Source organism: Lagopus leucura, unplaced genomic scaffold (assembly GCF_019238085.1).
Source record: "Lagopus leucura isolate 7727_CA_CO unplaced genomic scaffold, USGS_WTPT01 Super-Scaffold_100027, whole genome shotgun sequence".
Taxonomy (NCBI): Eukaryota; Metazoa; Chordata; class Aves; order Galliformes; family Phasianidae; genus Lagopus; species Lagopus leucura.
In genome coordinates, this window is record NW_024962278.1 from 2,969,718 (window position 1) to 2,985,983 (window position 16,266).

Sequence of the window (16,266 nt, forward strand, 5' to 3'; positions counted from 1 at the left end):
GCTGAAGCCACACGTGTGAGGAAGGATGGACAGACAGGAGACGTGGTGTGAGGAAGGACGGACGGACAGACGTGGCGAGGCAGAGCAGATGTGGGTCACACGCAGACTGGCCCATCTCTCCTTCCCACTCACTGCAACTGCTCAGCCGGCCCCCAGTGATGCGTGGCCCTGTCAGGCCTGGACCTCAGGGTCTGCAGCAGGTGCTTCTTACTGTCCTTTTTCTCCTGCCCCAAAGCAGGAAATCACAAAATCAAACTGGAAATTGCAGTCCTTGGCACTGCCTTTATCTGAAATATCAAAGCTTTTAACCCGGGAATGTTATGTGCTATTCAGCCAAGAAGGCAGCTGCAGTACTAACAGAAATTTTAATATAGCACTGTTAAAGTAAACTCAGATATATAATGAAACTCCACTCCCATCAAGAATGAATGAATGAATACCTAGATATGTTTTAATAGAACATGCCAATCATACAGTTTCAGTGAGGAAAAAAAGTAGAAGAGTCCCACCATGGTCCACTTTGGGTATGTGAAGTATATAAAGAAAAGCAAAATACTTACACATGCAATCATGACCTCTGTCACTCTGCTCAGAACTTAATAGAAGCAAAAAGGCTGACAGAAATGGATATAAGGAAATATGCCATTTTGTCACACCTTCAGCTCCTGTCCACGTATTTCAAAAGCGGAAAGTTTGCTATCTCTGTATGAGCATTTCTGACAAAGTGGCAAACACTAGAAGATTTCATGCCATGTTAGAGTACAGTAATTACATCTTCAGAAGATTAAGAAAAAGACATTTAACTAAAGATATGTTAAACACCCACCGAGCCATTTTGGAAAGCTGCACTGTGTTCAGAAGCTGGAAAGCAGATTAGTGGAAACACCTTACGTTACAGCAAAGCAGACCAGAATGACTGACAACATAACAGGCAACATTTTTGTAGCCCCCCGAGTTTTAAGTTTAGTTTCATCTCCTAATGGAAATAAATTGACTTGTCTGAACTCTATCCCTAAAACCAATGATCTATAGCTATATTTTTATGTGGGATTTGCCATGCTCTGGTACAACCAATTGTCTGTGGACCAAAGCTGCAAAGGAAGAACACAAGCATTTATCAACATTAATTACATTCTCTCAGAGGTAAGACTGGAAGATATTGCACAATGAATGCTTATGGAGAGAAATGATCTTGTTTGTTTGTATCCATTCACTTAATTTCAAGTAGTAGAATTAAATAATAAACTGTATATTCCACGTTCATCTATCAAATACTGTAAGGGAAAACGCATTAACCACTTCACTTAGGACTAGTATTATGATTTAGATTGGGCCTAAACATATTTTGAAAGCATGGGAATAGATTTGCTGATCTTAGCACAGTCTCTCTAGTTTCTGTGCATCACAAAGCATTTCTATACAGGATAACTACAAAATGCCATCACCACCATGCAAAGCTTCAATAATTTAAACATCTGTGAAAGCTATGGATGGAGTCTGCAGGCTGCTGATGGAAAACCAGCTGGTTCCCTAGCTCACTCAGGGCTCCCCCACAGCAACCCCTGATCCTTGGCCCCTCGCACCCAGGCACAGCAGAGCAGGGAGCGCTGCCTTGCATGCGGCACACTGCCAGCAGAGGTGACATCTGTGGGAGAGGAGCACGCAAGGGGACATTTGTCCACAGTCCTGTGGATTACTGGTAAATGGAAAAAGCTATCGTTTGCTTTCTTCATTAATTCAGAGCTCTCTATAGCATTTATTTTCCCACAGGTCAAAAGGACCTCTGGTGTTCAGGGAATAGTGGTCTGACAGAGCCTGTATTAACTTCCATACTCTTTGAGAGAAAAATCTTTTTCTTCCCCCCTTCTTTATGGTCAGATTGTCATGGCAGCACGCTGCAAGAACCAGCTGAGAAAAAAATCTATCATTTTTTGAGATGAAAAACTGTAATAGAAAGGAAGAACAAGGTACCATAACAGAAATTGCTTCTTTCACTCCTCATGCTATCCTAAGCTCATTCTGTATGAAAAAAGAAATACGGAGAGCTGTAATGCTTAAAGTGTCTTTTTCCATACTACCGTTTTCATAGGAATTAATAAATAGAAACATTCCAAGAGATTAGTTTATAACTCGATTGATTCAAGGACTTACAAATAAGTGATCTTTAAGCTCTGATAAAAATCACATCCAATTGTATTCACGTGATCATGTTGTGACATTTATTTGTTGCAGAAGACACAATGCAACATGGAGCTTTATATGCCCACTTGTACAGGAACAAAAAAATCTAGTCTTCTAAACTCTTGTTCAGAAGAGTAGCCATGCCATTTGTGTCAATGAAAGCCTGAAAGCGGCTGTCAGACTCAGGCAGCAAAATTTCATGTTTTCTCACTTTTAGACAAAAAGAAACCAAAACTGTTCTAATGCTTTTTTATGCTAAGAACGAACTCTGAGTGTTAAGCTGGTGGAAGATTTGGTTGCTTAAGGGCTTCAGTCCTCCCCGAAGGAGGTTTAATAGCATGTCCTTGCTCTGGGGTTCTTGAAGGATTAGCAGCCATGCTGACAGAACTGAGGGCTCTCTGAGGGGGAGGTGACTGCTCCTCACCTCACTGCACACAGCAGGGCGCAGTATGTGCTTGGAGGTTACTGACACATAACATTAAGCAGAGAAAAAAAGCTATGTGGGAGGAGGAAAGATTGGTTGATTAATCTCATCTGGACTACTAACTTCAAATTTACCAGTACTCTAGGTCCTGTGGCCACCACTTTTTATGGTAACTCTCCTTAAAATAATGCATAGTAGATATACATGCTCGTACTTCTCAAGAAAGAAATATTTCCAGATATACTGCCTTACATCCAAAGCAGCTGAACCGATGTGAAAGTTAAGTCCAAACGTAGTGAATTGCCTGAGAAACTGAGGGCAGCCCTCGTAGCAGCTGCAGCTCCTCATAGGGAGCGGAGGGCAGCACTGAGCTCTGCTCTGTGTGACAGCGATGGGGGCCAGGGAACGGCTGGGGCTGCCAGGGGAGGGCGGGTGGGGGTGAGAGAAAGGCTCTGCACAGAAGGTGGTGGGCACAGCACAGGGCTGCCAGAGTTCATAAAGCACCTGGACAATGCTCTCAGACACAGGGTTTGGGTTTCAGGTCATCCTGAGATGGATTCAGTGATCCTTCAGTGGAGAGCTATTTAAGACACGTGTAGGTCAAAGAAGCGGCCATTTCTCAGAAGCATGCCAACGTGCACCCCTCACTCTCAAGTGCATACTGCAGACAGGCACAGCTGCAATGTGCACAAGAACACAGTATTTCTGTGTTTTTTAGCTCACTGCAGAAAATGAGTTTGCAACTAACTGTGCATGATGCAGGAACTAAGGACACTCCATCGGGCATGGACACAATAATTCAGAATGGACATCAACAGTGAGGTAACACTCCTATCACTTCTATTCTCTGCTGCATAACTCTGAACACGGCAGCAGCTGCCAAGCCTCCAGCCAAGTTCTAACACCAACTTCCCAGCCCTGGAAGGGGTCGTGAATTCTTGAAGTCTGGATTCATTACGTCCCAAAGCAATCTCTTCTGAAACATACAGAGTGTTAAGCAGAGTGCTGTGTGTTGCCTTAAGTGGCAGACCAGCTTGTGACCACCGTCTCGACTCTCAACAAAGGCACAGTTGGACACACAAAAGCACGGTAATTGAAAGCTGCCTGGCAGGAAGGTGATATGTTGTACAAAAAAGGCAGGCACCAGCCTTTGGGCACTCTGATCTGTCATGTTATTAAACAAAAACAAACAGGCAATGTTCCCAAAGCAACAGTCAAAAATAGAGTAGATTAAAGAAAAATAACAAAGAAAACCAACAACCATCTGTATTGTACCCCCGCAACATTCTTAGCTCTGTACTGGATGCCTTTGATACCTTTTTACAGGACAACCTGCACCTGACCTGGGAGATGCTAATTAAGATATTGTTGGATATAACCCCCTCTATCTAACGCCCCAGCTGTGAGCTGCCAACTCCAGGGGCTCTGACTGCTGGTGTCAGGATGCGAGGCATGACATGAGCCAGCAGCAGCATCACCTCAGCTCAGGCTGCTCGCAAAGCCCGTGGGATGTGACAAAGAGCTGCGAGAGCCCTTCGAAAGGTGTAAGCTATGGAGAGAGGAAGGACTGCTGCAACAAGGATCATCAGGAGCTCAAGAAGGAGACAGGGAGAACACCAAGGTGGAAAGGCCTCAGGCCTGACAGGGAAAGAAGAGCAAGGCCAGGAAGCACATCTGGGTTGAAGTGTTGGTGAGGTGGAGCTGGTGGCACATGGAGCTCAGCAACAACACGGAGCTGCAGGGGCCACTCCTGCCTTCCCGAGTGGTGTCTGTCCAAAACCAGCCCTGGGTGCCCTACAACTGCTGGTGGGCACACTAGCATTTAGCCTGCCAGCTTAAATCTTTGTAGCCTTTTTTGCCCAAGTTAGCCAATAAATAATTGTTTTAACCTTCAAATGTATGCATATCCTTCCTGCAAAGTCTCTTGGATCCCAGCTGAAGTCTGTTACACAACTGACCTGGAAACAAGGTGGTAACAGTTTTTCCTTAGTTAACCACCAGATGAATCTTCACTTAAGTGAAGCTGACACCTTGTCGCATAATGAAGCTATTAAAATCTGCACTGTTGTTTATTCCCCAGGTCTGCAGCAATGAAACTGCTGCCTAACACCTGGGGAAAAGTAATGGAAAAAGCTACACACATATAAACACAGAAAATGAGTTACTCCACATACATACTTAGATTAAATGGAAGTACAATCTATAAGGCAGATCTGGAAAGATTCAGGCAGCCTTTATCAGCTCAAACTATAGGACCCTACATTCACAAATACAAAAATAGTTTCATTTCATCTATAAAGTTCTGAGAAATACGTTACAGTCAAAGTGACAAAATCCAATAATGCCTACATCTGTTATTTTGCTAATGACAATAATGACAACAGCGTGTTGCATTTCAATAAGTCTGCTAATTTTTAGCTTTCTGCATCAATAAATTTACTAATTTTCAAAACACTTCTATTTTAAAAGACACATATGTAAGCTCTTCACTAACTCTTAATTCCACTACTCTCATAACTAGAAACAAAGGAAACGCACTGGCAACGGGGCCAAATTAGGAAGTTATTCATGTCTATAAGAAATTCAAGTCTCTAAAATTTTTTTTTTTTTTTTTAAACAGTCTACATATAAATGTATGAAATAGAAACCTTAATAATATCATTTAGGATTAAAAACAAACAAACAAAAAAAACAAACAACAAAAGAAACCACCAACAAGAAAGGAAACAAAAACTAACATTCTAAACATCCTTGTCTCTTCCTGTGCAGCCATTCATGCTGCCTGTACATTCTTCACAACTGAAAACCTTAAAATGCAAACCAAACAGATCATGACAATGCAATTATATGTGATCTGTAAAAATTTCTTTGAGCTTATGGGTATGTGTGTAGGAGCACATTACACAGATTTTTCAGAGCCAGCAGTACATATCCTGCTTTTGTAGGGCTTCCCTCCACTATTTTTTTCATCTCTTATTGGAGTTTATAGTTGCTATGAAAACGTAACTACAGCAACCTGCTAAAAATGACCTTTCTTCAATACTTTTTGAATTCCTGCAAGTGCATGGCCCAAATGTACATCAAGTCCCTATGGATACTTTTGATTACGCTGTACTGCCTCTTCAAAATGCTTTTGATTTTCAGACATATCCAGAATCTATCTATGCAGACCCCATTTATGTGGAAAGACTACACAACCATCCTGCAACCTTCTCAAGAACGAACAGGCAAACTGAGGTGTCAGTTCTTGCCCCGGCCTTTAACTCAGAAGGGCCAAAATTCTGTGGCATAAGTAGCTGTAGTCTTACAGTTTAAGCAATTGGTGAGAGAAGGCCATATAGGACAGAGCACAATTAGACTGAGGAGATATTTCACTGCTCCAAGTAGTTGCTTGCTGTGCCCAATATATTCTAGAAATTTGCATTAACAAAAGGAAAAGAGATTTTGTTACACTGTTCTGTTCCAGAACATTTTGCATCATACATAAAGATATCAAAATATTGAGACATTATTCAAAACAGGCAGAGAATTGTGAGGAGCGGCTGCAACTTGCAGCTTCTACTCATTCAGAAACTTCAAGTTTACATATTCAGGTCAGAAGTTCTGTAGCTTATCTTGTTGACACAATCACAGTACAATATCTGACTTAAGTATTAACAACATTTCAGATGTTTAATTTCCTTCTCAAATAAATAACCAATATCTCAGCACTAAATCCCATTCTTCTACTCTGTTCTCGGACTTCTGCAAAGGCTGCTCTAGCCCATGCATAGCAACTGCATTCACTGCTTCGCTGCCTGGAAGGCTGCAGCTACAAGAACACCCAGCACAGGTGTTTCCCTGCTGCAGCACGCTGTGACTTTGCATTGGTGCGAAGCGGGATGTAGCTCACGGTACCACTCCATCCTCTGATCTCCCTGTGCTCTCTCTCCCTCAGGCTCACCCACAGGGAGACTACAATGGAAGTACTTGCAAAGAAACAAATGTAGCTCGAACCCTAGGAGCAGACAAATATTTCAAACAGCAACATGAATTATTGAAGGGCAATTTTTTCAATTTTCAATTTTTAAATACAACTTTACTTAAATGACCCCAGATTTTGACTGGTACTTTTGTACTACAGCCCAGAAGATCTAAGGAAACAAGGATTTCACAATTACCAGAAGAGTGACCATAGATCATCAGTGTTTCTCCTGAAATACAGGAGAAATGTTGCTATGTTACATTCTTTACTGAAACACAATAACAAATCTTGTTAGAAAGCTCAAAGAAACTACAAACACATCCATAAAATTATATTTGCAGCTAAAAGATTTTGATTGAAAATATTTTAAGTACGAAACTAATTATGAGATTAAATAATAAGACTAACTTCTATTTAATCTTTTTTTCTCTTGGATTAAGTACTAATTATAACCATACCAACTAAATTAATTAACATCAATATGAAGCACAGGAACAGGCATTAGCACATTAGGCAATCTTCGACAAATATCCAATCATGAAAGCTATTCTGTTATCCTCATTTATGAGTCATTTCATTTTTGACTGGCGTCTGCAGATGGCCCTGTGAAAGGTTCCTGTACCAGAGATGAACCTTGCAGTGCACAGAGTGATGCAAACCTTCCTGCAGAGCTGTGCTTTTCCCCCTGTGCTCTGTGATACAGAAGCCCTCAAAGCATTTCAACCTATAAAGCAGAGTGCTGCCTCTCTGGCTGTCTGGAAGTAATGAGACCCACACTGCGATGTTCAAAGGTAGTATTTTCATCATTCACCCTCATTGAAAGCAATGATTAAAGAAGTGATAAAGAAACACCTCTTAACTGCAAAACGTAGAAACCAGCACTTTGGAAAGGAGGAGGAGGAGGAGATGGTTTGAAACAGGCTGCAAGAGGACAATAAAAGTTAAAGAGCATTACACAGCAGCTGCGGGCCTAAAGGTAAAGCAGCTAAGTACTGCAGAAATGAACCATAAAAATAACATCACGATATGCTACAGCGATGCATTCCTCAATCCTTAGCTAAATACATTTCAACCCTTCCATTATGTACCCTAATTTCAAAGAAAACTGAACAATTTCACAGCCAAAGCAGAGGCCTGTTGCAGCCATAAAGCAGCAGCAGACCAGGTAAGACAAAAATCTGTATTGGTCTGCTTTGAACTAGATTTAACCACACCAACACAGTGGAACTAGGAACTTTGCAGAAGCATTTTTGCTACTTTTTAGCTTCACTAAAAGAAATAAGCTACTGCAATTCAGGTAAGTGTAATTACGTTAAAAATAAAGTACCACAGAGGGTAAATGGAGACCCGCTATAGTTGCCTGAAGAAAGTACATGCAAATATAGGCAAGCAGTAAACTCTACAAGAAAACAAAGACGGAAAGGTGGCTGCCACTGAAACCATAACAATCCTGCAGAAAAAGCCAGAGAACTGTTTGATAGAAACAGAGAAATCACAGAATAAGAACAAAATTTCACTTCAGAGCAAAAGCTGGTCGCCAAAATAAGCTGAACAATACCAAAAGCTGATAGAATTGTTCCCTACGTAGATGGAGATGAGGAACACAAAAACAGAAGCAAAGGGAGATTAAAGATGGCGTCCTCTGCAAGGCACCCTCAGGCCTGCAGCCACCTGCTGCCAGGCACCATGCCCTCAACACCAGGTCAGGAGAGCCTCCTCAAGGACCAGCCATTCGTAAATGCACAGATAACTGCTGACAGTTACAGCAACTAATTGCTTATGATACGTACTGACGATGAACAGCAGTTTCCTCAAGCGCTGCTCAGTTAGAAGGTGGCCCGGTAGGCAGCTGTGCTGAGAGCACCGCCCTCCTCCTGTCCCAGCACAGCTCCGCTCCTGCCCCCAGGCCTCAGCTCACTGCACGCCATGCCTGCCACTGTCCCAGGAGCCATTACCTGTCCTGCTCTGGCTGCTCCCACTAACAGTGCCGTGGTTCTCATTTCCTAGCTTATATACCTATATCTGGTCTAGCCTATCACATGTATGCTGTAATAAATAAGAAAACAGGCCTGGAAACTTCACACTGACTTTAAATTTACTTTCCTTTTAATCCGAAAAGTAATTAATAATAGAGAATTTCATCAACATATTTTATGCTTATGCTTGCACTGAATCAAAAGCCTCATTAAAAAAAACAGAAAACAAGAACGTACAAATAAAGAACCTGTCATGCTAAATTAATACAAATCTGGTTAACCCTTCTGAAATCAATACTGAAACAAGAGATGGAGAAAAGAGGCATTTGAAAAATGTGCTGTCTCCAAGTGGTCTGTGGGTTTAGCTCAGCCAGCATAATATTGCAAAGGAAAGAAGGGAAGAGAAAAACATTCTTAGCAGAGAAAAAATAACAATATGCAGACACACTGCAGCATTCCATGATTTCAACACTTGGCACTGATAGGTAAAGAGGTGTCTGGAATCTGAACTGTGATCTGAGTTTTGTAGCGCTGACATAAAGCATTCCCTTCAGACAGCTCAGGTACTGCTTTCTGTTTCGTAATCAGTAATGTGACCACTTGCACATTGTTTTCAGCTGAGAGAAGAACCTACTGAAAGTAACCAAAAGGTGAAAACTGAAAGTTGTGAAAGATGGCTCTGATACAGCAGCTGCTGTCAGCGGTGGCTTTGACTCTGGGGTGCTCTGCTGCTGAGATGAACAACTGCCAACAGGGAGAAACATTCAAGTGCAATGCTCTGGAAAGAGGCAGTGTGAGTGGGATCAGCACTCACATCGAAGTAAAGCCAAAAAATGAAGGCGGAACTGACAGGATGCCAAAAGGTGTCATTTGTTTTTGTGGCTACTGGCATGAATTTAGAGGAAATACTAGCTCTAAAGAGTGCTGGCTAATTTGGAAAGTCTGCAGTGATTCTGCAGGCATAAATTTCAGCAAAATTCACTGCAAACAAGAAAAAAAAGTCCTAATCTTCTGAGTTAATACTCTTGTGATGAAACTTGTCATAAAGTCCTGTCAGGTGTGCATGTCAGAAAGAAAGAAAAAAAAAAAAAAAAAAAAAAAAAAAAAAAAAAAAATCAATTCTGAAGCACCTCTGGAAGAGCCTTTAGAAAGCAGCAGTCCTGTCAGGAGACTCTCTGGTATCTCCATGTTCACCTCCGACAAATGCACCTACAGAAAACTGCAGTTTTCTGGTAGCCAGGTGTCCTGCAGCCTCCAGAAATAACAGCACTACTTTGGTCAGTAGCACAAATACATGCGTATTCTGTGAGAGTTTGTGATACAAAGCAGAAAAGCATAAGGTCCAAAGTAGTACTGGAATTGACAGTCCCCACTGGCAGGAAATAGGTACAAAATCAGAATGTAAAGAAGCCCAGTGTTATTGCTTGGGGCTGCCAGCATTTTGACAAAGAACCATTTTGCAAATATCACAAGGAATTCTTTCCCTGAAAATGTCTGGGGCAATCTTATGACATTAGAAATGACAAATTACAGGTACCACTGTACTAAAGAATGCCTGTATGGAGGTGTAACTACACTTTGCTGGCTACTCTGCATGAAAGCTGGTAGAGCAGCCTTAAATTCCCAGAAGGCCGCAACTGAAACGTAACTCAGAGCTGTGGCAACCGAATAGCTGAAACCATGCATAAGCCAGTGTTACAAGGAGTCCAGCTGCCCTACCTGCATTCTGTGTTTTTATACGGATCTAGGCCAGCAAGATCAGTCTTCTACTATAATCTTGTTTTTCACATATTTTTTTAAACTGAATTTTCTAGAATTCCGTAAAATTCTACCATATCAGCAAGAGGGGCAGACTCGGGTGTGCAAATTCCAGTTCTAGCACATGTTCAGTTGCTGCTCTGACAACTGCAGCAGGACTTGGCCTCGTGTCTGTGAACAAGGACATAAACACACGCTCCTGCAGAAATCCCCACAATGGCTTTTTTAAAATCCTGCTATTCCAAGCAGGCATCCGACACCCTGAATGACCACAAATCTCATTGAGAATAGTGCTGAGAACCACAGCCCACCAGGCACTTAGTTATTTGACTGACCCAAGTGCTGCACCTTTAAATTTGTATGCAACTGTTTGCCCCACAGGCATCAAGCTGTTAACACATACAGAAGAGATTAGAATGAGCCTGCATGCTGGATGAAATATAAATGAAAATTATGGTACTACCACTCTTGGATCTGGGATTGTTTCTCAAGTCTCCCAAAATGCATATTTGCATAATTATAAATGAGCCTCTGTTTGTGATTTCAGGAAGGGCAAAGCACATAGTTTTCCAGCAACACAGTCAGTGTGACTTATAAGAAGCTCCCCCTGTGCCTGTGAGAAGATATGCCACAATAGTACCGTCAGCTGAATACACAAGAACTGTCCACGTGTGTAACAGATACTTTAAAATAGGACAGAGACGTCCACCTGTCCGCCTCCCAGAGCAACGCAATTCAGACGACGCGTAGCGCACACGTTCTGATGTCAGGAACTCTCACTGTGCATCAACTAAAACCACCACTGACCCAAGGAAGAGCAAAACCCCTCATCAATCGAAGGGCACCGCAGAGCGCTGCCGGGCCCCGTGACCCACCTGGTCTCCAGCGGCACGTTGCTGTTGAGCACCCAGCTGTCCTGCAGCTGCACAGACTCCGGTGTGGTCGCAAGGTCATTGGGAGCGGGAGCAGGTGCGTGGATCTGGTTGCGGCGGTTGGTGAGCGAGTTCCTGTTGAGGGAGTTGGCAGACGAGTGATGGTGGGACAGCGAGTGGTTGTGAGGAGGAGGGAGAGGTGGCCTCAGCGTTGACTGGCTGTGATGGTTTGAAGGGCCTGAAATGGAAAGAGAAAGAGACATCACAGCCATGCTGATGGTATTGTTTTTCTCAGCATTTTCAAAAGACCATTAGCTGGATAAAAAACCAAAAAGCTGACCCCACAGACCAGAAACTATGCCTGTGTGCCTTTTGGACTTGTAGCTACTGAGACACTGTTGAATCAGACCACAGACTGTCAGAAATCACAATAAAACAGCACCTAAAGTTTGTGTAGTTAGGATGTCCACAAAGACTCAACTGAGGTTTAAAAACAGTCTTTGTGGCCTCTCTGAAGGGAAAAGGAAGCAGAGCAGCGGGCAACCTTGCCCGTTCTGTACACCCATCTGGAGGGACATTTTCTGCCCTGTCTCTGTCAGGGATTTAAGGATATGAACCTTAATGCATTAAAAATAGCTTTTGAGAATACTTTATGCTTCTATAAAGTTTAATCAGAGATCTTAATCTGCTTTCACTCACCGCTTGCCCATTAGGTTCAAAGGAACAGTATTTGCGCCAGTGAAAGAAGATTAAGCTCCAAATATGAAAATGCAACAATGCAATGATGGTATCTTCAATGTTCTTACATGTGATTGGGATTTGGCTTCTATTTTTCTATTTAGCAATGCCACAAACGCACATCAAGATCTGAAAATTGTGCTAGTCTTTCGACCTCTTTCACTGAAAGATGACAGAAAATTTTGGGGGGAGATAAGGAAGGGTATACACCTTTCTATTCTTTGAGTACTGACATGTTTGCATGGATAATGAAAATAAATTCTGCTAATCAATAAGGCAAGCGGATTAAATGAAAAAGCACATGCATAGATAATAGAATAAAGAGGCATCGTTCTAGCATAGTCACTTTACTAAACAAACGCAAAATGATAAGCTTATAATTCCATATGTGCTAATCCCATGTGAGAATCACACCACGCAGCCAGGAACTGGAATAGATGCAAAAAGGGAGGCTTCTGATTTCTGAAGTTATGACCAAATCCCCCACTGTAACAGGGGAAGGGGCTCAAGAGAAGACACAGCTGCGTTCCCTCAGTGTGGGCAGATGCACAACAGGTGGCAGGGCTGCCTGCCCAGCACAAGGGCCTGCTGAGGGCAGCGGTGCAGCTGGGGATCTGCCACAGGACAGGGCTTGGTGGAGACAGCTCTTTCCTTCCTTCAGTGTAGGCCAAAGAAGAAACAACACAGGTCCAACTAAGACTTAAGCAAATGGAAATTGCCCTGTGACAAGACACTTCAGAAGGGAATGATAAATTCCGGATGCTGCATCTGCTGCTTTCAATCTGCACAGAAGTTTCTTTCCCTTTTTTGAAAGTCTTTATGCCTGAATGCTTAGCCTGTTTGAAAAACAAAGAAGCCTTTCATGAACACATTTTAAATTTTGGAGCTGGCACATGGGCTGGCCACCTTACTATCCTTCCCTTGGCCATCTCTGACATAAGCTTGGAAGAGACTGTTTTAGCCAGCAAAGTTAACATCTAAAATCCGCGTTTGGACCTCCTAAAACATCAGATGTCTAATCTGCACTGGGTCCTGTGCCATTCCCAAAGAGCATGCAGAGGGAAACACAGCAAGAAGAAAATGTGCTTGGACAATATCCACATGCATAGAAATTTAAGTGGAATTACTCTGCTCATGTCTGTGTTTTGGCTTTAAACAAAGCACAGCGATTTGGATTTCAATAAATGGATCTCTGTAAGTGATAAAATACAGACATGTGCCCTTGTGTTAAAAATTAATTCAGAAGATTTGCACGCTTCCTATTTTCTCTGCAACTGCTCATTCAGTTTCGCCTTTCAGAGGATAAATAGGAAAGAATCATAAACAAAAAAGTTTTGTTCCCAGAGACATGGCAGCGACAGCTATACTGACTGAATCATCCAACCACAAGATCACAGAGGCTGCTCTCACAAGTGAGAGAACTATGCATTCCTATTAATGTGCAATTTCTGTAAGGCCAAATAAGAACTCAATTCAAGCTACCACGAATTGATCTGCTGCAAGAGTTAGTTTGCACACAGTACATAAAGCGTACTGCACAAAACAAGCTATGTAGAAGCAGCTGTAAAACCCCAAAACATCTGGCATAGAATGAATGTAGCATTTAATACAAAATACAAAACCAGTGTCAAAATCATATAGATATATATTAAAATGTACAAAAGCTTATATGTAAATACTAAACACACACATACAGAAGTGAATACTTAGGTTACTACATATATAGGAGAGAGGAAAAATCTTAATACTCTGCTTCTTCATGAAGTTCTTTAAATAAATAAAAAGCAGAAGTGTGTGAACTGGAAGCTGAGTGAGGATAATTTATTTTCTAATTACGTAATCTGAGAACACAAAGTCTAACCTACATTTCTCTGAAGCAAACAAAAGTTCTTCAATTCACTTACTTGGGTTTAATCAGAAACAAGAAGCTAAAAGTGTAGAAAAGAATGCTTTGTTCTGTTCATGCTTTTATTCAGGAAAACAGTGAAACAAAACAAGCTAGGATAGAGGTAACATTCACCTCAAGTAAGATGTGAAATACACGTCTTCTTAAAGGAAACAAGAAGCGGCAGAAAACCCCTGAACATAACTGTGTTATAAGGGCATTCCCTTCTTTTGTGTACACGAGAGCACAGAAGCTGCAGGCCAGGGCTGAACCCCAGAACATGGCTGCAGGGCACATGGCACTGCCACCTCCTCACAGCCCTGTCCTGCTCTGCTGGAATGCCCTCACAGGGTTACAAGCACCACAGCGAGCTGCTCCCGAGGATCACAGAATCACAAGGTTGGAAACGACCTGTAAGATCATCCAGTCCAACCATCTCCTCATCACCATTGCCACCACAAGCACTAAACCACATCACGCAGCTCCTCATCCAGACACCTCTTGAACACTGCCAGGGACGGCGACTCCACCACCTCCCTGGGCAGCCATTCCAGTGCCTGACCGCCCCCTGAGAGAAGAAGTTCTTCCTTATGTCCAACCTAACCCTCCTCTGATACAACTTGTGGCCATTGGCCTGTGTCCTGCTCGTTGCCTGGGAGAAGAGGCCAAATGCCTCTTCACCACAACCTCCCTTCAGGAGGTTGTACAGTGCAATGAGGTCTCCCCTGATTTAGGATGCACCTCTAAATGCTGCTTCTCAGCTCTTACTGCAGTTCAGTCATTGCCTGGTGCACTAAGTGACACTCTGGATCTGCTTCAACAATGCCATATTAATTTCCAAGTTCTTCCAACTCTATGTAACCCTCACGTAACACCTGCACTAAATCGACCCAACACAGAGATCTGAGGAGAAGTGAAGTTCCCACTGAAGAGATCCATTTCAAAGCAGAAGCAGCAGCATCCCTGATTGAAGCAGAACAGTTGCTGTCCTGGAACCTTTGTATATAGCACCAAAACAAAACAAAAGTAATGGAGATTCTACCTTAGCTATGCTGCACTATCTTATGTACCATGACTATATGCTAGAGACAAACACCTCCTCAATCATCTCATAAAAGAACTAAAAGAAAAAACACACATTTTTCAGAAATGAACAATGCAGCAGCTTATACGTATAGACAATACTAACATTGTGTGGAAACAGTGAATGAAGCTGATGCATTGAAAGATAAAAAGAAATAAACTGAAACTACATAAAATCCTTCTTAGCAAGCATCTTTATTCACATAACTGCACCATACTGTTTTCTCAAGGAAACCACATCATCTGCTCCCACAGTGAGTAATAGGTTTGTCACACAACAACAGGCCACCTTCCAAGCTAATTCCCCTCCAAAGGCAGATCACTCTATTCAGAACCGGGAAGAAAAGCACTAAAGCACTGAAGCAGCCAGGGAGCAGCAGGCAGCGTGCAAGGAGCTGCCCCTGCTTGGCAGCTGACACCTGGCTTTCAGCCCTGCTTTGAGCTAGCTGGGCTGAAACCAGGGCTTCTCATCTGCCTTGTGGCCTCTGGTTTGAGCCATACTCTACCATTTGCTTTAGTTCTCCAAATTATTTTGTGGAAGGGCAAAGTTTAAATGGAATCTCACTGTTCGCAGAATGTTTTCAATGTACGCTGAAAAGAAGCAAGTTATGTTACTTAACCATAACCATAGATGTCATTAACTCCCTTTCTTGTTGTAAAACCACACCATTTGCCAGGTGTTCTTTTTTTTTGTCCATGTTTTTACAGTGTTTGAGGCAAGACTATGCTGAACAACTGACTCTGTGCGAGTCACTTACTAGTTTCTGCCAGTGCACTGCGGCCATCTCTCCTCACAACATTAGAATAAAAAACTAAGTGTTTCTGCAGCAAAAAAACCCCAACCCAATGAGACCCCAAAACTCCACTGCTAACCCACAATATCCAGATAGTCACAGAAAAGGGGAAAGTTGAATTTATGGATAAAGTATCTGTCCAGGACTTTGTCATACTTTCTACAGCCCATGCTGACTGTGGCATCCCTTGAACAACTGAGGATGAAGCACTTGTTATCTGTATGCTTCTTTATCCTTTGCAGTAGTGCTGAAGGTAAATTACCTTACCACATACAAGGCAATCACATACTGGTGCAGTTTGAGCCAGGAAAGCACTTTGCAGCTCTGGTTCCCAGCCTAAAGGGCACGAGTTCATCACACGAGAGGCAGAAAAGGCAGCAACCAAATTAACTTGGCCAGACTGGAGCTGCTGGTGTGCACAGAGAGCACGGCTGCCACTCCATCATGCGACTGGAGGTGCTGAGGGGCTCAGGGCAGACATCAGGAGCACCCAGACACGGCCAGCTGCAGAAACAGCAGCTTGCTCCCAGCGCAAAGGAAAGCAGGCATGGCCGCTGCACGAGGTGGGTGGGAAAGTTGTGCACACTCACA

At 42.7% G+C, this 16,266-nt stretch overlaps 1 protein-coding gene across 1 annotated transcript in view; it reads right to left on the reverse strand.

Moving 5' to 3' along the window:
* The window catches only part of TENM2 (teneurin transmembrane protein 2), a 614,809-nt gene that overhangs the window by 154,728 nt on the left and 443,815 nt on the right, over positions 1-16,266 (reverse strand). The window contains exon 6 of the mRNA XM_042880629.1: positions 11,179-11,413. Coding sequence (XP_042736563.1) covers positions 11,179-11,413 — 235 coding nt within the window. The remainder of the gene's footprint in view (positions 1-11,178; positions 11,414-16,266) is intronic.